The 23704-nt window shown below is 43.5% G+C and overlaps 1 protein-coding gene across 1 annotated transcript in view; it reads left to right on the top strand.

Annotated features, from left to right (window-relative positions):
- Positions 1 to 23704, top strand: part of ADCY1 (adenylate cyclase 1) — a 281184-nt gene that overhangs the window by 189259 nt on the left and 68221 nt on the right. The window contains exons 8-11 of the mRNA XM_066584896.1: positions 950 to 1105; positions 3355 to 3549; positions 11606 to 11703; positions 23230 to 23314. Of these exons, the coding sequence (XP_066440993.1) occupies positions 950 to 1105; positions 3355 to 3549; positions 11606 to 11703; positions 23230 to 23314 (534 nt within the window). The remainder of the gene's footprint in view (positions 1 to 949; positions 1106 to 3354; positions 3550 to 11605; positions 11704 to 23229; positions 23315 to 23704) is intronic.

The following is a 23704-nucleotide window of genomic DNA, read 5'->3' as shown; positions in this document are numbered from 1 at the left end:
GAGACGAACATTTTATAGAAGTAAACGGAGCAACAATTGAACATGCGCCCCTCCGCTTCATTCACATGAAGACTTGGGTGCGCCATTTGTGAAATCACTGGGGTCCCTGCGGCTGGACCTGCAGCAATTAGACAACTACCCGCTACACTGTGGATAGGGGATAAATCTCTTCAGTGGTAGATAAAGCCTCTAAACATGGCAGAAACTGGAGATACAAAGGTGGTTGGGCATGGCCCGATGCGTCGGCGTGGCCCGGTGCGTCGGCGTGGCCCGGTGCGTCGGCGTGGCCCGGTGCGTCGGCGTGGCCCGATGCGTCGGCGTGGCCCGATGCGTCGGCGTGGCCTGCGTTATGATGCAACTTGATAAGGATAGAAATCTGTTTAACATTTTAAATGTCAGATTGAACAATATTTTGCCTTCTAATCTGGCACGGACCTGAAGTTTAATATTTTTTTCTTTGGCTCTCACGTGGCAGTAATGAGAAGTGACACCAGCAGGTATAATGTCAGAAGCAATAGACATCACTTCTAGCAGCAACAGATGGGTTATGTTATTTAACAGTCCTCATTGTTTGGGCTGAGCGGCTCCAAGTTTTCTGCATCACAACATTATTTTCCCCCTAACAGTCCCCGGCATGTGATACTTCGCATCACGCAGCTGCGGTAACAGGTTGATGTAAGGTTCCTGTGTTAGGTTTCAGCTTATGACACTCATGCAATGACCAGAACCGTAAAGTCCGTGTCTGATATATAATATCACTTCTCTGACGTTGGACGCTGCCTTACACGATGCGTTTGTTGGGCACGTCTGTAACTTGTCTGCCCAAATGGTAATATTTAACGTATTAATAGGGTTGTTAATGACCCGCCCCCTTGTCGATGTGCTGCTGATTACCTGACCAAATGTCTTCTTTCTATGCAGTTTTTAATGTATTTCTTTTGTTTGGCAGATCTTTCCAGGACTGATTCTGTCTGACATAAAGCCTGCCAAAAGGATGAAATTCAAGACTGTCTGCTATCTCCTGGTTCAGCTCATGCACTGTCGGAAGATGTTCAAGGCGGAAATCCCGTTCTCCAATGTAATGACTTGTGAGGATGACGATAAGGTAATGACAATTAGTAGCGACTGCACAAGATGCATGAGACGTCTGTGTATTTATTGTACATAGTGCAGCACCTCATGGGGTTGTCCCCATTGGGGATCCCGCTCTCCAGCAGTTGTGCTGTCAAATAGTAAATACTTCCTTTTGTAGGTTCACTTTATTTCTATTTTAAATGGGTTTTTTTCAGAAGTTTTCAAGACAAAGATTGAAAACTTCTATATTTACAAAGTTATTACCGTGGCGTTACATTTAATAAAGTAATGATGCACTTTAGGATTGGACTATGGCCACAATATCTGGTCCTAATGAATTAAACTCCACTGAATGGAATAGTCCCTCTATACCTGATTGACTGTAGGAGAATAGACAAATCCTAAAATGTAACTTTTATTTTACAAAACTGTTAAATCAAATCATCCTAATAAATCCAAGAATAATATAATGCGCCAAACATGTGACAGACCGATTCAATTCCTGTCTCACATGGAAGGACAAAAAGGGGAGAAGTGGGCCCTGTAACACTCCTATTTCCATCAGTCAGACAGTTATACCTGACTGTTCTATCCCTTAAACATGGCTCTCATCCCCCAGATCTCTCATAGACCAGACCCTACATTCTCCTATTCTGTGGTAGTCCTGCATGTATACGTCCTAAAATAAAACTCAAAAGAACTAGTCTGATCAATAATACCGAACTGTCACAGTATACTGTAACCTGCCTCATCTGGAGCCTAATGCTAGAACAATGCTCATAGATATAAAGAGAACAATACAGAGCGCCCGGTCTCCATGGTAGACTGGGTGCCACAATGATAGTAGGTTCAGCATCAGCACGGATGCCGAGCATTTAAGCCCAAATGCCACCAAGTTCCTTTGAGATTGATTTTAGGACTTACAAATCTGCAGGACTACCACATGAGCAGGAGTATTTAGGGTCTTGTCTATGGAAGATACAAGCGATAGAACAGCCAGGGATCCCTCTGTCTGAATGATTAAATTACCCCCTTCTCCCCTTTTTTGATATTTCACGTGAGACAGGCATTGGATCAGTCTGTCACATGTTTGATGCTTTATGGCATTCCTGGATTTATTCAGATTGATTTGATTTAACATTTTCTTAAAATAAAAGTTATGTTTTAGGATTTGTCTATTCTCCTCTAATGAATAATGGATTCAACTTAAATCACAGCAGAACCCTATGCTAATCTAAGTTTGGTATATATTCATTTTTCTATACATTTATTTTTCTTCACTTTATATGACAAATATTCAAATCAAGAACCTGTCAGTAATTTAACCCTTTCCAATCCACTGTCTGACATCTAAAGACATTATGATTTAAAGCTGTACAGCTCCGATATTGCAAGACGTCCGTTGGGGTTCTCTTACTGTATATTGCCAGCCTGTCTGCTGTCGGAGCCTATCCAATGTGTCACCTCATGCAGTACTGGCTTTAGCCAGCATATAGCACCGTTGTATAACGGCAGAAGAAGAGTAAGTTCCCTAGGAAAACCAGGATACAAATTGGATTGGAAAGGGTTAAAGGTAATCAGTCAGCTGACGCATACTAGCCAATCTGCCAGCATGCTGTTATGGAGCCGGAGGAGCTGAGCGGACGGATATATAGTTTTATGGGGAAAGAGTCAGTGGAACTTGTATTTTATTAATTTATATCTGTGCATATTCTGAGCTGAACAGTCCAGCGGGCGGAGCTACCCATGATTGACAGCTACCCCTGCATGTACAGTCATACACAGATAGCTGATGGCTCCGCCCACTGGACTGTTCAGCTCAGAATGAGCAGAGATATAAATGAATAAAATACAAGTTCTGCTGAATCTTGCCCATAACACTATATATCCGTCTGCTCAGCTCCTCCGGCTCCATAACGTCAGGTTACACAGCATGGTCGTGTAGACAGACTCCCTTTAAAGGGGGTTTCCCATGATTTAAAATTGCTTCACGACCACTCTGTCCTTTCTGTTTGCTGTTGACAAGGACATGTGATTGCTGCAGCCAATCACTGTTCCGCAGTCACCCTCTACAGCCAGTGATTGGCTGCAGCAGTCACAGGACCTGATTAGCTGCAACCAGTAAGGACAGAGTTGTTGAGAAGCAATTGTAACTGGTGGGATGTCTTAGAGAGTGACCTCTGTCAAAAACTTTCCTCACGCCCCATATCGTATTGATGGTTGTAACTACAAAACGTGTGTTTCTAATCATATGTATTCCCTCTAATTTCATTGAATCAGAGGAGAGCTTTACGAACCGCCTCCGAAAAACTCAGGAACCGTTCTTCTTTTTCTACAAATGTCATACATAATACTCCAGGCACCCGTGTGAATCGTTATATTAGTCGTTTGATTGAAGCTCGACAAACTGATTCTGAGATGACGGATATGAATTTTATAAGCTTAAAATATAAGCAAGCCGAACGTGAACAGAAGGTGGGTGACCGTAAGGTAGATGTTCCCATTGTTATGTCTACAGATAGCTCTGTGCACACGCCGCTCGTGGATCCTCTGCCCATTGACGTCCCTAAGATTTCCATCCGGTTTCAGTATTTTTGATCACAAGGATAGCGCTGCAAACTGTGCCGTTGTTGTCAAACATCCTGGAACCTCTGATCGAAAACCACACATGGTGATGTGAGCGGAGCTGTACCCTTGTGTGGTGATGTGAGCGGAGCTGTACCCTTGTGTGGTGATGTGAGCGGAGCTGTACCCTTGTGTTGTGATGTGAGCGGAGCAGTAGCCTTGTGTTGTGATGTGAGCAGAGCGGTACCCTTGTGTTGTGATGTGAGCAGAGCGGTACCCTTGTGTTGTGATGTGAGCAGAGCGGTACCCTTGTGCTATGATGTGAGCAGAGCGGTACCCTTGTGTTGTGATGTGAGCAGAGCGGTACTCTTGTGTTGTGATGTGAGCAGAGCTGTACCCTTGTGTGGTGATGTGAGCGGAGCTGTACCCTTGTGTTGTGATGTGAGCAGAGCGGTACCCTTGTGTGGTGATGTGATCGGAGCTGTACCCTTGTGTTGTGATGTGAGCAGAGCGGTACCCTTGTGTTGTGATGTGAGCAGAGCAGTACCCTTGTGTTGTGATGTGAGCAGAGCGGTACCCTAGTGTGGTGATGTGAGCGGAGCTGTACCCTTGTGTTGTGATGTGAGCGGAGCTGTACCCTTGTGTTGTGATGTGAGCAGAGCGGTACCCTTGTGTTGTGATGTGAGCAGAGCGGTACCCTTGTATTATGATGTGAGCAGAGCGGTACCCTTGTGTTGTGATGTGAGCAGAGCGGTACCCTTGTGTTGTGATGTGAGCAGAGCGGTACCCTTGTATTATGATGTGAGCAGAGCGGTACCCTTGTGTTGTGATGTGAGCAGAGCGGTACCCTTGTATTATGATGTGAGCAGAGCAGTACCCTTGTGTTATGATGTGAGCAGAGCGGTACCCTTGTGTTGTGATGTGAGCAGAGCGGTACCCTTGTGTTAGAGTATTCCTTTCTGCTGTAATTGCATTCTGTTGTTCCTCGGTTTTACAACAGCATTAAATTATTGTCAAACACAGTATTTAGAAAAAAAATACCCAAGTGAAACAAATCTGCTTTTGAGTGGCCTTACAATATTCCACATTTTAAATGCATATAAAACAATTAATTAGGTTTGTAAATGGATTGTTTTATTTATATTGTACCCATCTTTCATTCAGATGTTGTATTGCTTGTTCAGAGAGAAAAGTAAATCCAGATTTCTGCTGAACTCCTGATAACAGCGAGCAGTGAATTGTGGAAAATCAGAAGATCACTTAAAAATTTGATTCCTAGAATGGTAGATTTGGAAGGGTCCTCCAGGGTCATCGGGTCAACTCACTGGTCAATGTAGGATCACTAAATCATCCCAGACAGATGCATGTCCGGCCTCTGATCAGTTTCCCACAATTCCCTCCTCCAGATCCTTTATAACGTTGTTGACCAACACTGGGCCCAGGACAGAGCCTTGTGGTCCCCCACTTGATACATTCCTCCACTTGGATGTGCAGCCATTTATGACCACTCTTTACATAGTAACTTACTATGTAAGGTCAAAAAAAGACATATACCCATCCAATTCAGCCTGTTACCTCCACTAATGTTGATCCAGAGGAAGGCAAAAAAGCCAATGAGGTAGAAAGCCAATTTTCCCCATTTAAGGAAAAAAAATCCCTTCCTGACTCCAATCTGGCAATTTGAATAATCCCTGGATTAACAACCCTTCGGAAGTCATAAGTGAGTAAGATCACTCAGTTAGTTGCATTATAATCCTCTTTAGATACTCCACCCCTATCTCATCCTTTCCAGTTGATGAAACATGTATTCTTTCCTTTTCAGCACGTGTGCAAGTTCTGTGTTCATCCATCCGGGTCTCTTTAAATGCTTCCCATTCTTCCTTCTTTTAGGGATTAGTAATGATTGTGCTTTAAGAATCTCATTTCGCATTATTTCCCAACCTTCTTGGACATTTCCGTCCTTAAGAACATCCGGCCATTGGATTCTTCCTCTCTTCTTTATGAGTCCATTGAAATCTACCTTTCTGAAATCCAACCTTAAGGGCTGAGTCTTCTCAGGTCTTCCTCCCCTTGTTATCCAAAATTCACGAATATCATGATCACTGCCTCCTAAGGTCCCAGCCACCCTTACTTCCTCAACCATTTCCTCCCTGTTAGTAAGAATTAGGGCCAAGATAGCAGATCCCCTTGTTTTCTATTCTACCTTCTGGAAGATAAAGTTGTCAGCAAGAGCAGATAAGAATTTGTTGGATCCATTACTTTTACCTGAGAGATTCCGAACAAATGTCTGGATGGGTAAAATCTCCCATGATCACTATGTTGGGCTTCTTTGAGAGCTTGGCCATCTGATGTAGAAAGAGTTCCTCCATATCTTCTGCTTGTCCAGGCGGCCTATAGTAAATGCCTACAATGGTGTCCTTTTTGTTCTTTTCTTGTATTCTTACCCAAACAGTTTCTACAGAACCCCCAACTCTGAAGCTTGAATCTCTGTGGAGATGAATGCTTTCCTAACATACAACACAACACCTCCCCCCCTTTTATTAGGTCTGTGTCTTATAGATATATTGTATCCTACAAGCCTTGTACCCAATCATGTGTATCATCCCACCAAGTTTCCGTAATGCCGATGACATCATACTTCTCTTCCTGTGTTAGGAGCTCCAAGTCTCCTTGTTTGTTTCCCAGCTCTGTGCTCAAAGTTTCTGCAGATAGTTGCGAGGTCCTTTTTTGCAGTGTCATTTGTCCCTACATGTATTAGTAGGAATGGGTGGTGTTCTGTAGGACTAAAGAGTCTTCACAGCCTATCAGACACATCTTAGGTTTGTGCACCTGGGAGACAGCAGACCTCTCGTGAGGTTATGTCAGGTCTGCAGACAGCGGCCTCTGTTCCTCTCAATAGGGAATCCCCCACAACCACCACTCTCTTCTTCTTCACAAAAATACTTCTTTTTCTCCATCCAAGAGGATTCTGAGTGCTTACTTGACTGTTCTTTGTGGGCAGTCATTTCATGACTACTTCTTCGTTATTCTCCTTTGTGAGAACCTGTTACCATTTCATGAGCAGTATGGGTGCTGGCTGACTGCTGATCCCCCGGCTTCTTTGGGTTTCATGCCCCCATTCATTTATTTTCTTTCAACATTTTGAAGAGTTACTTCTGCTCTGTCAAGGAAATCCTCATCTTCCTTAATGAGTTTTAATGTAGCTATTCTCTCCTGAAACCCTGAGCCTTTCCCTCCAATAGAGACTTAAGCTTGTATTTCTGGCAGGTGACGTTTGGCTTTTCCCCTGTAAGCCTATAGCATACATTGCAGCTCACCATATGGTTGCTCTCCCCTTCCATGTTGAGTATAGGCAGTTGATATCCACTTCGAAACTTCTCATAGATGGGAATTCTCACAATGAAACTTAACTTACAGGATTTTACTAATGATCTACATCACTGATCCCTAGCCTGGCCATATGTTTAAAGCAGCTAGACTCGGCTAAATCCAGGCATCTTCCCGCTAACGGTGACTCTTCACTCATCCCAGAATGCACCAGAAATATGCTAATTATATTTGCTATTGGGCTGCATGTCAAATAGCCAAGCTGAGCTAAACTGCTTTCTAAACAAAATGAATACAGCAGAATTTGAAACACACATTGAAAGGACAGATGTACGAAAATGGAGACGACAACATAGAATAGTTTAAAACTGATGCATAACCAATAAAGTAAAATATTTTCAAAGTTGCTCAAATATTTTTTTTTAAATTTACATGAAAAATTTGGTGAAAATGTTGAATTTTTGTGTAAGCATGTCCACTAGTGCTGCTTGTCCTGATTGGCCGGGTGAACAAACCAGGCTGACTTTTAGCAGTGGTGGTGTGGGTGGTGTCTCTTCAATAAATGGTTAGCACTGTTGCTGGGGTTGTAGGTTCAAATCTCATCAAGAACTACACTACCGTTCAAAAGTTTGGGGTCACCCAAACAATTTTGTGTTTTCCATGAAAAGTCACACTTATTCACCACCATGCGTTGTGAAATGAATAGAAAATAGAGTCAAGACATTGACAAGGTTAGAAATAATGATTTGTATGTGAAATAACATTGTTTTTACATCAAACTTTGCTTTCGTCAAAGAATCCTCCTTTTGCAGCAATTCCAGCATTGCACACCTTTGACATTCTAGCTGTTAATTTGTTGAGGTAAGCTTGTGAAATTGCACCCCACGCTTCTAGAAGCATCTCCCACAAGTTGGATTGGTTGGATGGGCACTTCTGGCGTACCATATGGTCAAGCTGCTCCCACAACAGCTCAATGGGGTTCAGATCTGGTGACTGCGCTGGCCACTCCATTACCGATAGAATACCAGCTGCCTGCTTCTGCTGTAAATAGTTCTTGCACAATTTGGAGGTGTGTTTAGGGTCATTGTCCTGTTGTAGGATGAAATTGGTTCCAATCAAGCGCTGTCCACTGGGTATGGCATGGCGTTGCAAAATGGAGTGATAGCCTTCCTTATTCAGAATCCCTTTTACCCTGTACAAATCTCCCACCTTACCAGCACCAAAGCAACCCCAGACCATCACATTACCTCCACCATGCTTAACAGATGGCGTCAGGCATTCTTCCAGCATCTTTTCATTTGTTCTGCGTCTCACAAACGTTCTTCTTTGTGATCCAAACACCTCAAACTTGGATTCATCCGTCCACAACACTTTTTTCCAGTCTTCCTCTGTCCAATGTCTGTGTTCTTTTGCACATCTTAATCTTTTTCTTTTATTGGCCAGTCTCAGATATGGCTTTTTCTTTGCCACTCTGCCCTGAAGCCCAAAATCCCGCAGCCGCCTCTTCACTGTAGATGTTGACACTGGTGTTTTGCGGGTACTATTTAATGAAGATGCCAGTTGGGTACCTGTGAGGCGTCTGTTTCTCAAACTAGAGACTCTAATGTGCTTATCTTCTTGCTTAGTTGTGCAACGCGGCCTCCCACTTCTTTTTCTACTCTGGTTAGAGCCTGTTTGTGCTGTCCTCTGAAGGGAGTAGTACACACCGTTGTAGGAAATCTTCAATTTCTTAGCAATTTCTCGCATGGAATAGCCTTCATTTCTAAGAACAAGAATAGACTGTCGAGTTTCAGATGAAAGTTCTCTTTTTCTGGGCATTTTGAGCGTTTAATTGACCCCACAAATGTGATGCTCCAGAAACTCAATCTGCTCACAGGAAGGTCAGTTTTGTAGCTTCTGTAACGAGCTAGACTGTTTTCAGATGTGTGAACATGATTGCACAAGGGTTTTCTAATCATCAATTAGCCTTCTGAGCCAATGAGCAAACACATTGTACCATTAGAACACTGGAGTGATAGTTGCTGGAAATGGGCCTCTATACACCTTTGTAGATATTGCACAAAAAACCAGGCATTTGCAGCTAGAAGAGTCATTTACCACATTAGCAATGTATAGAGTGCATTTGTTTAAAGTTAGGACTAGTTTAAAGTTATCTTCATTGAAAAGTACAGTGCTTTTCCTTCAAAAATAAGGACATTTCAATGTGACCCCAAACTTTTGAACGGTAGTGTACATCAGCATGGACTTTTCCCTACAGATGTTGCCTTTGCTCAGACTTGAACTTACAACTCTAGCTACCAACTGAGCCACCACACTTGTTCTGTCTTCTCCGGAGGAGGAGGAGAATAAACACAAGGAGAACATCATAAACCCTATACATATGTTGCCCTTTGTCAAATTTGAACCTAGAACTTTAGCATTTTAAGGCAGCAGTGCTTTTAACTGAGCCATCGTTCTAGTTCTTCCTCCTTTTGTCTTGCAGTGCTGGAGTTGTAGCGTCAGATTTGAATAAGGGCGGCATCTGTTTGGAGTTTTTCGAAGTCCTTGCATATGTAGTCCTTCATGAGATTTGAACCTACGACCCCAGCACTGCAATGTTACAGTACTAACCTCTGAGCCACATTTATAGAAGAGGCGGCAGCACCACTACCACCCCTCGGCATTTGGCTACATTAGAGAGGGAACTGATTTTTACTCTGATTGTCCTAATTCCCTATTATTTTTGGAAATTCGGGCCAATGAGTCCAGACCGGATTATTCCAATAATTAGTCATCACTAATAGCTACAATTTCTTTATATACTGCCCCCTAAAAGGTTATTTATTGGAGTTGCTTATATAGCACCAATATACTCTGCAGTGCTGTGCCGAGGTTGTCATCACTCACTTGGTCAGCATTGGAGACCTGGCTGTAAGTCAAGGATCTGACAGCTGTTGGGGGGTTTTCACTCCATAATTGATGTAACCGCTCGCTGATATAAACACTAGTATATTTCTAAATATCCATTTTTTTTTTGTTGACTGTCCACAAAGATTTTTTAAAGGGGTTATCCAGGATTTTACAATTGACAGCCTATTCTTAAAGGGAATCTATAAGCATATTTTTGTAACCCTCACTGAGCGCACCATAAGTTAGTGCCTGTCACACTGATTACAGTGATACGTCTGCTGTGTGGATCTGTGCAGGAGTTTAGGAGAAACTTGCATTTGAATTGTAGCAGCAAATAAGGATGTTGGAACAATAACTCCATAGTGCCATCTATTGGAGGCAGCATTCCTTCCAATAGGTGGCGCTGCAGCGGTATTGTTCCACTCTCCCTTATTTGCATATTACCCAGAGGAGCATGAATGGTCTTATATAGGCCCTTTTAGACGCAACGATTTTCGTTTAAAATTTACTCAAAGCCATCTTTTGAGCGATAATCGGTGTGTGTATCTGCACTGACATCCTGCAGTTTTCGTTAAGCTGAAGATCAGTGATCAGTTATCAAGAATTCTCAGCAGAATACAGCTGATTCTATTATTTCAGCTGTATCCCACTCCTTGAAGGCAGGCGGGGTATGAAGAACAGAGCTGTCCTGCTGTGTTCTCCATACCCCGCTCGGAGCGCTCGGCTGTATAACAGCCGGGTGCTCCGATTAGAGAACAGCTGGATGCAGAAGACAAGAGGCCCCGCTTGTCTTCTGCATTTCCCGCTTGGAGCTCTCAGCTGTATAACAGTCGGGCGCTCCGAGCGTGGGAACAGCTGGATGCAGAAGACAAGCGGGACCACCCCGCTTGTCTCCTGCATCCTCGGCTCAGAGTGCAAGGTGATCACTCAACGTTTGAGCAATCACCTTGCGCTGTAAAGAACACAACGATTATGGCTCAGAAATTGCTCAAAAGATTTTTTAAGCGATAATCGTTGTGTCTAAACCAGGCTTATGTCTCCTCGCTCATTCACCGTCTAGGTGCTCTCCCTAAGATTAGTAGCAGCCAGACACAGAAGTAGTCCTGTATATTCATGAGCCGCAGGCTAGCCACACCCACCTCACCCCCCAACTACTGATTGGCAGCTCTAATTATTCTCTTATATGCAGAGTAATAGACAGCAGTAAATCATTGGCTGGAGGGTGGGTGTGGCTGCAGGGCCAGGTGGGTGTGGCTAGCTTGCAGCTCATGAATATCCAGAACTATTTTAATTAGTCCTCTATGCATTTGGTGCTACTGATGAAAGGTGAGTATCTCCAAAACTCCTGCACAGAGACCATTCTCTATCACTGTAATCTGCATTAGAGGAACTACCGAAAATGGAGCAGAGTTCAAAAGTTTCTAGCGCCGCGTTCAAACGCTCATCTAAGAAGCCCTATTGAAATCAATGGAGGCATTTTACGGCGGTCAGCAGTGTTTAAAGCGCAGTGCTAAGCCCTGTAAATCACAAGTGTGTGTGAGAGTGGCCTCCGTTGTATCCTCTTACCCCTCCAGTAGACGATGGATGGTAGACTGGTGTTCTCCTCCCGCATTCATCAGCCCGACTCCACAGAGGATCCCAGCGTGTTCGGCTAGGTCCAGGAATCACCGTCCTCCTCATATTTGTGTGCGTTACTTTCATCTCTTTTCTTGCCAAGTTTTCTTTAACCCGATCCTTTTTCTTTTCACAGTATCACCAGCTTCATGATGAATATTTTACCAGTGCAGTCGTTCTTTCATTAATTTTAGCTGCCTTATTTGGCCTTGTCTACCTTTTGATAATCCCACAGTAAGTATTCTTAATCAAATCATTTTAACCATTTCACCCTTTGCTCCATTTGTAAGCAAAGGCTTCAATGTACAACAAAACTGTTACTGTGTTACCCCTATAAATATGTGCAATGTAAATGTGTACCTGAGTCTACAACACGTTTTCACAGATACACCATGTTCTCCTCACTCGCGTATTTGCTACTGTTTGCTCCCTGTTTCACACTAAGTTCTGATTTTCAGGTGGTTTTCCCCATTTTTCTGTTGCTTTGCTGTTTGCAGTCTACTATCACAGATGAAGCATGTAGCAAGTCTAGCATTCTAACAGTAGTTCATTTCCTGACTTCCTTGCCCTTACTTCACATGTTGCTCTGGTCCATTCAGCAGGAAGGCAGTATCTGAATGCCCATCCTTCCGATTTCCCAGGATGATCTAGCATTTAAAGACCTTCTGGCCAAATGGTTAGTAAACCCACTATAATGTGTGTGTATTGTGTGCACACAGACACATACCTACACACTGTAACAACAGGAGCGATAGATATTGTGGGGATCATTATCACAGTGTCTGCAGACCTGTCAGCCTGCAACCTGTAAGTGCAGGAGAGCCACCTGTAAAGATAGCCTCTCCCCCTGTTGCCATGGAAACATCCCAGTGTCATTGTTAGTAAGGAATCTTTGTACCTAACAACAGAGAGTGGATTGCAGAGAAACTGGAAGGGAGACCCCACTTCAAACATGATTTACGCCAGAAAGCAGAAACATTTTTTAATGTAAACATATTAGAGAGATGATGAGACCGACACAAGCCATTAGATGAGCAGACATTGTCTGAAAAGTTGGAGCCACTTAAACCCATTAAGGACCAAGTACAGTAAATTTACAGCACTTGGTCCTGGGCTTTAATCACAGCCGATGGTAAGAATACAGCGTGGGACTAAAGCCCCTGCTTCTGCAGTCAATCAGAAGCAGGTCAGGTCCTAGGCTGTTAGTCACAGCTGATAACTCGGAGGAGGAGGGAGAAGTGGTTTTTAACTCCTTCTGCCTTCTTCTTTTCCCGGTACATAACGCTCAATGAGCACTTTGTACTAAAGAGTGAAAGTGGAAGTGTTTCTTCCACTACGCAAGCTGGCGGTCACTTGACCGCTGTGATCCCCTGGCACAGCAGAGCTACAGGGTCCTAGAAGACCCAGATCAGCTCTGCCAGTGACTGATGTTAGTACAGCGGGATGTAACTGGGGCTCCTATGGATGCCCCAGCTACAGTGGGAAAGTGTCTAATTAAAGAAAGACCATGTGAATGTCCTCCAGAGGTCTTATATGATGTCATGGGGGACATAGATGGTAAAAAAAAATATTACATAATGGGTAAAACAAAATTGCAGAATAAAATAAAAATATATACATAAGAAAGAAAATAACACAAAACCGTTGCCGTGTGCGCCCTGTAATCCGAAACCATACATATATATCAAAACGAGGAACCCGATCCCATAGTTTATTTTAGCGTGAAAAAACTAATTTAAAAGAACAATTATAAATGTTAAAAAATAAATATATTTTTAGCTTTTCACCCCAAATAAAACTAAAAAACAGGAAAAAGATATTTAAAAAATCGCCCTACATGTCACAGGAAAAAAATGAAGCAACAATAATTTTGATAGCTAAAGGAAAAAAAATAGAGCAGTTAAACCGCCACTTTGGTAAGATCCCTAAAAGTGTCTGGTCCTTAAAGGGGTTGTCTCGCGCCGAAATGGGTTTTTGTTTTTTTCAACAGCCCCCCCGTTCGGCGCGAGACAACCCCGATGCAGGGGTTAAACAAGAACACCGGATAGCGCTTACCTGAATCCCCGCGCTCCGGTGACTTCTTACTTACCTGCTGAAGATGGCCGCCGGGATCTTCTCCCTCGGTGGACCGCAGGGCTTCTATGCGGTCCATTGCCGATTCCAGCCTCCTGATTGGCTGGAATCGGCACGTGGCGGGGCAGAGCTACACGGAGCTACACGGAGCCCCATTGAGAAAAGAAGAAGACCCGGACTGCGCAAGCGCGTCTAATTTGGCGATTAGACGCTGAAAATTAGACGGCTCCATGGAAACGAGGACGCTAGCAACGGAGCAGGTAAGTGAAAAACTTTTTATAACTTCTGTATGGCTCATAATTAATGCATGATGTACATTACAAAGTGCATTAATATGGTCATACGGAAGTGTATAACCCCACTTTGTTTCGCGGGACAACCCCTTTAAGGGGTTAAACACTGTTGTCTAAAAGTATTATAGAGGTGGTACCTTTATCGGCTAACCAGGGTTATAATAATGAAATATTTAGGCCTGGTTTACGCAGTTGTGATAGGACATCTGTAGGGGGATATGGGGACTTGCTGTACCTGCGTATGCCTCTGTAGAAAGTCCCACTCTGACAGAAAAGAATGAAGGCATGCTCCGTCGCAGAGGTAGATCAGTTCATGGATGAAATTAGGTCTACTGGGTCATTAACCCTTTCATGGCTGCTGATCTTCCCCTTTAAATCAATGATGTTTTCCTAAAAAGACCATAATTGTCTATCCTTCACACTGCGTGCTAGCACTCCATTTAGTCTGTCAGGCTGAAAATAAAAATGTTATAACTATTTGATCAGCAAATCTATGAAATAATTAAAAAGTGCCCGAACTCCCTTTCCTGCAGTGCAGCCATCTGATACATAGGGGGCACTATCTTGATATTTACATTTCTTGCTCCTTTCTCTTCCTCTATCCTTGAAATCCCATGATATAGATATAAAACTTAATACATGTTATTGGGTAAATTATTAAACTTAGTGGGCTAACCTAGAACACTCGCAGACATCGAGAACCGACCTGGGAGGAGGGTCGTGGGAGATAGCTAATCCCCTGTTCGCATCAGGGAAGCTATATCGATGGAGCGCTTCACTTTGACATGTTCTCAGAAAGTTTGGTTAATAAGGTACGAAGCTTTGAGGTACCGCTATTCAAATAGTGAATGAAAAATCTTGAACGGTTATTAAACACTATTCTGGTCTAATATTATCAAGATGTTCACCCAATCCTTATTTTGGGATGTTGGGTGGTGATGTTCAAGTGTTAGGCCGCTTGCACACGGGCGGAAATCCCGCGGCGGGATTTCCGCTGCTCAAAGCCTGCATAGGAGTGCATTACAATACGCACTCCTATGCAGACGGCCGTGGTTTGGCCGCGCGAAATGCCGCGCGGCAAACAAACCGCGGCATGTCCTATTTTTGTGCGGGGCTCGCAGAGCCTCACACAGATACGTCACTCACCTGGTTCCGGTCTGCGCATGCGCCAGCTGCCGGGCAGCCGGCACATGAAAGAGACGGGGCCGCCGGGCGCGGATGAGTACGCGCTCGTCTCTGCAGGCGCTCGGGTCGGGAATTCTCGCTGCCGGATCCGACCCGCTCGTCTGCAGGCGGCCTTAGTGCGGTACCGTAGATGGTATAGAAGTGCTCGACGCGTTTCTCTGTCCTGGTCGGGGACAGTTCTTCAGGAGTGAGGGTGATAATCACCCCAAACAAATGTATTTAGTCGTACTTATAGACACCAGTCACCAGGGTTCGTGACTAGAGGAATAGTCGATAGTCCCTAATTGTTTTACGGTAGAACCCAATAACGGGTAAGTCCACCTTTAGTTCAACTCCTCCTAGTCCCGGACTCCTACTCAGATTATTGGCTTGTTTCACAAAGTGGTGTCATAGCCGCTATTATCTAGCTCCTATTAATGCACATCCATACGGGGGGCTTGGTTCACAAGTGAGCAGTAACGCACTCGACTCCACAGGTTGTATGGGTCGATGCAGTTGTTCCCCAGGGTAGGGGGAACCTTCCCCCAGTAGTCTGCTACAGTAGTGGGGCGCTGTACTGTTTCAGGTCCCGCTGTGTAGTATTGGGGGGATCTGATCAGTATTCAGTAACACCTCACTGGAGCATGCCAGTACAAGCCGATAAATATGGCATAGTCCAGTACTTCCCAAGGTCCGGAGATAACAATCTCAGGATGGATGTGCTGTTCCACCAATCTTTTCAGGTAAGAGGATGATACCTCGTTTTTTAGAATGCCTGAAAGAAGGTGGAAGTTAGGAGTATCTGAGTTAGAATCTCTCTAGCAGTGCCGCTGCCTGAATCAGCTACAGCGCCTGCGCCAAACACTGATCAGCCGTGGAGACGCCATGCTGCTAAGGGAGGTGTCTCCACCGGACACAGCTACCGGATGCCTGGGAACGTCACGGTTTACTTTGTTACTGGCTCTGCTCTCACATCTTCCGGCCGACCGGCCTTGGCATTCCTGCTGGATCGTGGGGACCTGCGCGATAAGTGTAAACCCAAGTTGTGACTGAACAGGGGGCAATAGTCTGTTCGCTTACTGCTCATCGTTTAGTTTCTGCATGCATAAAAGCTGAACGGCGATCGGCCCGTGTGAACAGGCAGTCATTCATCTGCGAACGACTGCCGGTTGACTGTGAATGGAGGCGGGCTGACCGGAGCGATCCCCAGCGCACTCCGCCTAAATTCCCTGAGCGATAGTCATTCCTGTGTAACGACTATCGCTGGGTCGACCTGTCGGGTGTCTGCACTCAGCATGTCATCATATCGCTGAGACGACTGTCGGGCACATCTGTGTGAAAGGACTCTTATCAAGGGATGGTCAGCATGTACTGATGGAAGTCAGGACACATACAGCTGGCCACCTACCCAGTACTCCGTTGTGTTCTTTAATTAACGTTACTCGTTATTAGCTTCCGAATGATATTGCATACATGTAATGGATTAGGTGCAATAGACTTACCTCATCTGTGCACAAGGCATCATGGCCGCAGGCAGGGTACGCGGTTTATTGCCAATTGTCAAGCTTCACCTGAAAACATTAACAAGTACAGGAAAAGTGCAGCAATTAGAGGTACAAGAGGTGCGCCCCCTGCAGGCGGGGCACACAGTGTCAGATTAGTATATTAGATGTCTGCTGCAGCCACTGGTTACACTCGCTGTATACTGCTAATTGCCTCATTGCATCTGAACTTGCGACAGGGTGATGAGCGATAAGCCAATAGTCGCTGATCCAGCTTAGCAAGAGAATAGTTGATCATCAGCTGACTGGTGTAAAGTCGCACTTGTTTGTATTTGAACGACTTGGCCGGGCGTTTTTACGTCTCAGAAATACGCCCATGTGATCTGATGCGCTGGAATCCAATGCATCAGATCACAGCGCATATCAGCCGGCCGTGAAAACAGCGGCCAATATGCGCTCATGTGAAAGAAGCCTTATGCAGAGGATCTCGTCCATTATACTGATGCATGTAATAGCAAATGTCAGAAACGTTCCACTGGTAGATACAAACTCCACCAACTTCATGCCAGTGTTTCAAGTCAGGTGCTACTAGATTTCTCCTTAACCCTTTCATGACCCAGGGTTGATGTGTCTATGGCCAGGTCACATTCTGCTATTCCCACCTTCAAAAAATCATAACTTTTTTATTTCCCAGGTGATATACGGACATGAGGGCTTGTTTTTTGCAGGACAAGTTGTACTTCTCACTGATACCATTTAATGTACCATAGAATGTATTGGGGCAAAGTGGGCAAAAAACACACAATTGTACCATTTTAGTGGACATTGTCTGTGACATTGATGGTACAGTAAAAGTGACACTTTTTCTTTACTCTGTGGGTTAGTACGAGCAGAGCGATACCAAATAGACAGTTGTTTATATATATATATATATATATATATATATATATATATATAATGTCACCATCATTTCAGCCTCATCATTTTTTATCTTTCTATCGATAGGGCTCTGAGGGCTTGTTTCTGCAGGGTGACTTGTAGTTTGTACTGGTACCTTTTTGAGAATCATAAGACTTTCTTGATAGCTTTTTATCCATTTTCTTCTTGGAGTTGGAATGAACAAAAAAAGCGGAATTCTGCCATTGTGTACGGTATTTTTTCTTCTGACAGAGTTGATCATGCGGGAATAATATTATGATATTTTAATAAGCTGGACCATTACGGTTGGAGCAATACCAATTTTTAGATGTTTAATTTTTGGATTCAACGACTTATAAATTTTTTAATTTTACAGCAATCTTTTTTTCCTTATTTTACTTATATTTGCTTTTTTTTATTAGTCTGCATAGGGGACTTGAACTTGTGATCACTTATACAGTATAATGCAGTGCTATGGTATTGCATTATACAGTATTTTAACAGTCTGTCAATTTAAGATCGTTAATAGCCCCCAGAGCTGCCATGATCATTTGCCTTTCAGAAGTACCCATGACAGCGGGCTGCCATGACATCCGCTAAGATCCCTGCGATCTTATCATTGCTGTGCTGTTCAGGACATTTGAATCCCAATTGGGACATTTAAATGCCACTGTCAAAACTAATAGCGGCATTTGAAGGGTTAATATCCACTATCCAAGTTAACAGCTGTTGCTAGTGGGTCAGAGATGGACCATAACCACTGTGGACAAGTACATGTGTGCTAACAGAGTATGTGCAGTTAGCATGTATATAGCCCTATACGTGATACAAAGAGGGTAATCACATGCTGGTGAAAACCAGCAGAATGTACAATCATGTACAAAGGTTTGGGCAGCCCTTCACAAATACCGTGTTCTGTTTGCAGGATTGAGACTAATGTCTCTTTTACACGGGCCAAATGCGTCAGCGCTGAGGTCGCCGGCACTCGTGTGGAGTGTTTACATTGACAGACTTCACTGCTGGATCGCGGCCTTCTCGCTCAGCACTTCTCATATGTGGAGCGCTGAGCGGGGAACGTTAATGCAGAACGACAATCCCGCGACCCCGCAATGGTTTTTATGAACCTGTGACCGATCAGAGAGTGATGTTTGTATTTACACGGCATGATTATCACTCAGATTTGAACGAATCTTGCGCCATAATTTTCCCGGATAAACGCCCCATAAATGTCTATTTTTCATTGTTTGTTTGTAAAAAAGTGAATCATAAAATTTGTGCGAAAGGGCCGGCATCTGTCAGTCAATATGAAAAACACGCACTTTGCCAGAAATCGCAGCATCCAAATCAGTTGTGTTGCCAAATGACTCCTTTTGTTCTTGCTTCACAACATGTTCTGTTCTCCTCCTTGCAGAATGCCGCTGTCTTAGTCCATCTTCATTGCAGCATGTCTGAGGTCTGCAGACTATGAAGCCCCCTCCATACTCGTAACTCCCTAACGGTCATGCTCAAACTGGAAAAACCCTTCCGAAAATGTCACTTCTTTATTGTAGATCTTCACTTGACGTCTCACTTAAATCTATGTGGCCCATAACTCAGTTGTTTGGGTGTATTTGTAACCTCAAACCTTAACGAAGTTTAACCTTAAGCTAAATCTGTCAGCTAATTGAACTCTAAAAACGAAGCTTATGGGCTTAAATTAGCTGACCCGCTGGGTCCAGGATTGTATACTTACCTTCCCTGCCATTGCCCTGTTGTCAGTGCTCACACCCACCGCTGAATACAATGAGCTGCATGCTAGTTAGTTTATAGAATGGGCGGACTACTTAGCGCGCCTGTGTGGTCTGCGGAATGCCTTGCAGCGCTGGGTTTGAGAACTCAAACTAGTTGACAAAAAATTGGAAAAACGTTAGTTTAGACCATAGAAGTTGGATAAGTAAGCAGACCGACCCCCGGCCAATCCAGCTGGCATGATAAACACTCGCTGTGATTTATCTGTAGACAAAGAGGCGGGGCCACAAAATGACCGGATACAGCATGAACAAAATAAACATCCCATTTCAGAAAGAAGGAATGCCGGGGCGACTCCCAGCAAGGGAGATTATGTTTTGTTTATCCTATATTAGAAGTTTTCCCAAATCAGTAATTACAGATTGGGCCCATCTTAAAGAGGAGATGGGGCCCGTTAGGGCGAAGATGGCGCCCTGTATACAGAGTCCTATGATGTCCTACTTTAATTCATTTGATGTTGTTAATGTGTTCTAATCTGTTCAGCTAGAAGTCCCATAAGAAGGGCAAGAATAAGGTGGGAGAGAGGGCAGCCCTGGCGAGGGGAAATGTGCCCAGATGAAAGACCCATGCAGATAGTGCTGAATAGAACGACTAGGTCGCAGGTTTAATGGTTTCAGAGGAACCAAATTTCGCTAAGGTAGCCTCTAAATAACCCCCGTCAATCTGATCTTTTCTGCATCTCGGGCGAGGAATAAAGAAGATCTACAACAGTTCAGCAGTCTTAATGAGATTGAGGAACCAGCGAGTTCCATCAGGAGCCGACTCTGTGGGACAAAACCTACTTGATCTGCAGCAAAAGAGGAAGAATAGAAAAGAGTTGGATGCTGCGGATCTCAGCCCACATTTGTACATCACTATTCAGTACGGAAATAGGATGATGAACATTAGCCGGGTAGTAGTTTCTTTGGCAGGATTTTTTTTTTTTAATCTAAAATAAATTTATGATTAATTTATTTGAATCAACATATTTATACAAAAAAATGTTAATGAATAAAAATTTATGGATAATACAAAATATTATACAACAAGAAAATAAAATAAAATTTAATTTTTAAATAACAATAAACATCTAATCTTGAAAATAAGTGGACGAAATTCCAACAAACAGAACAATAAAGCTAAATGAAAAAAACTATGGAACGCAAAGCATTCCAAGAGAGCTCCGTAGAAGGACAGGTGATTAACAAATCACCTCCTCAGAAAAACACGCCCCCTAATTAATGGGTGGAGCGTTCCACAATGAGAGTAACTACACTATATAAGGATAGGTGGAGCGTTCCACAATGAGAGTAACTACACTATATAAGGATAGGTGGAGCGTTCCACAATGAGAGTAACTACACTATATAAGGATGCATACGTACTATTGTCTGTACAAACTTGATAAAGACACAGTAGTGTTGAAACGCATTGTTTTATGTTTTACAATAAAAAAGATTCGTTTCTTCAACGGCGCGGGGTTCACTTTTTATTTTACCCGTACAGTGTGTTATAGGAGAGATAGTTCTTAATAACATGCAAGTCCCTTAGTGGAACAAAAATAAAAAGCAAACGAAAGTTTCAATAAAAATGGTAAAAAATATAAATGAACATATAGTCAAAATCCCATGTTTTCCCCCTTACTATGTGAAAACAATGGCAAAATTGGTATTGCCGCTTTTGTAATGATGCATGTAAAAAAGTTAATGCATTATTTAACTCGTATGGTGAGTGTTGTGAAAAGATCTATAAAGCACATGGTCAGAATAGCGAATTCTGCATATCTGAACTTACAAAGAAACAGAATAGAAAGCAATCAAAGAGTCGAATGAATCAGCAAATGGCACCATTAAAAAGTACAAACCATCCCGAAGGAGATGAACGAAAAAAGTCCTCGTACAACACTGATGGAAACAATGTCAGGGATCTTTGAATATAAGTGTCTAAATGTAGCAAATCGTTAAATGAAGTGTGGCCCTGATGTGACCGTACGGAGCCGCACAGTCACCGCATTACTTGTACCGTACGGAGCCGCACAGTCACCGCATTACTTGTACCGTACGGAGCCGCACAGTCACCGCATTACTTGTACCGTACGGAGCCGCACAGTCACCGCATTACTTGTACCGTACGGAGCCGCACAGTCACCGCATTACTTGTACCGTACGCTGAAGGCTGTAAAGCAAAACATGCCAGGTTTGTTAATCAGAACTTTAGAAAGCATGGCATAAAAAGTGATTAGAATCTTATGTTCTCAAAAATGGGATCAGTGAGGACTGGAGCTGATCCCGCAAAACAAGGCTCATAGATGTACTACAAACTGTATAAACTTGGTGACCCAGAGAATAAGGTGATCATATTACTTACTCTTCATGTTGAGTGCCGTAACATGGGATTCTTAAAACAATGATGGAATCGCTTTTTTCCTAATCGCTCCACCAAAAAAAAACAATAATAAAAAGTTATACATTATATGGCATTAAAATACAACCTGTCCCGCAAAATACAAGCCCCCATAGAGCTCTGTGAATAGTTATGGCTCTAGAAGTGCAGCAATATAAAAAACGGAAAAAGCGGTTGGTCATCAGGGCCTAGAATGTAGCAGGCAGTAAGGGGTTAACATGCTCTGCACCTTTGTTGTGTGCTGAACATTGCACAAGCCAAGAATTAGCAATGGTTGGGACTTACAGGAAGCGGTCACATCCCCATAAGGGCCATAAACTAAGTTATGCTGCTAGGGGATATGACGTGGGGAGCCGGGGGGGATGTGTTTCTTATACTCACCCGCTCCCGCTGTTCCCCTTAGAAGAACGTACAGCTCTGGAAAATGTGTTTCTTTTCGGAGACGTGCGTGAGCGCTCGCCGATACAAGTCAATGGGAGAAGAGCGCGCACAGGACTCTCAAGAGAGACAGTTTTTCTTTTTACGAAGGGGGAAGTCTTAAGACCCACAATGCTCACTAAAAATATTCCCGAAGATTCTGTGTGGAATCTTAAAGCCGTATTCCCATCTCATAAGTGCTGACCTACTGCTAGGACATGCCATCGCTTTATGATCAATGGGGGACTGAGCGCCACCAATTGTGGGAATCAATTCAGCATTGCAGCGCCTTCATGTTTGTTATCCTGCATTCACTGTAATGAAGCGGTGCTGCAGTTTCCCAGGGTGCCGCTATACAGGGAAATCTGGTGAGGGGTCCGCGGCGCTGAATCAGTTATACATCCCATTCATTCTCAGGATCGGTGAGGGTAGTGCTCCATATAAGATGGGATTGCACCTTTAAAGCCCTTTGCAGTATCTCCTGTGCATGTGCATGGGGCTTTTCTGAAATGGGCATGGGAGCTGAGCCCCCTCCATACATAGCGGCATCAGCTGACGCGGGCACAAACGGAGATACCGTAACTGAGGTGGCAGCTGTTAACCATTTAAATACTGCTGTATTTTATCAGTGTCTTCCTGTAGTTGAGGTCTCCAGAACTGAACACGGTATCCCAGAGTTCTACACAGCAGGATCACAATCTCCCGCTTTCTACTGGTTACACCTTTGCTGCCTGACCGCACTGTGTACACATATTGAGGCAGGCAGAAATCAGAACCCGCAAATACTCTTCTTCCTCAGAAATGTATTCATTCTTAGTCCCGAAGAATTTCACTGCACTTGGAAATTATTATAAGTTTTCCAGTACATTATACGGTACATTATACGGTACATTATACGGTACATTATATAGCACCCTTGAAAAATACAAGTCGTCCGCAAACAACAGCCTGCAGACGTCTACTTCAACTGAAAAATATAAGTTATGGTGAGAAAGAAAAAACAAAAGCAGCCATGTCCTCAAGGGGTTAATGTGCTTCTATTAGTGCGCAGCATACGCATCACGGATTAGTAATACAATCAGCGTTTGGGGACGAGGGCGTCCCGCTTGTGTATTAGTAACCCTAAGGCCTGGTCACTTCTTGTCGTCTTCATCACTCTGTACTTTTATTCTGGATTTACTGTTTCTAATCTCCAGATCCTTCATTGTTCTTGTGTTTTCTAGAAGCACTATTGTCCTTGTCCTCCTGGTGCTCTGCATATGCTTCCTGGTGGCTTGTATAATGTACCTACACGTCACACGAGTGCAGGTAAGTCTATTGTCGCTGCCGTCAGAGGGCCCGCTCCTGTAAGATGAGCTGTAGGGCTTCTTTTAGCCATTTTGGGGAACATATAACATTTTCAGCACTTTGGATTCCAGTTTTTTGGGAGGGAACTCAGAATGAGCATTTCTGGGTGTGTTTATCATGTGGGATAAATAAAGTCTTTTAATAGTCTGACGCTTACGGATGCAACAATTACCATCAGCCTTTCTCCATGGTGTGGACTTATTCATGTGATGGGAAGAAAACGTGGCTTTTTTAACTTTTTAGATTATATTTTTAAATATTTATACATTTTATTAATAACAAGTAAACACTTGATTGCTTGTACAGAATGACCCTGTTACACAGCGCACTGCAATACTTCTGTACATGGCT

Source organism: Eleutherodactylus coqui, chromosome 12 (assembly GCF_035609145.1).
Source record: "Eleutherodactylus coqui strain aEleCoq1 chromosome 12, aEleCoq1.hap1, whole genome shotgun sequence".
NCBI classification, from domain to species: Eukaryota; Metazoa; Chordata; class Amphibia; order Anura; family Eleutherodactylidae; genus Eleutherodactylus; species Eleutherodactylus coqui.
Note: the sequence above shows the minus strand (reverse complement) of the source record. Positions and strands in the feature narration are given on the sequence as shown.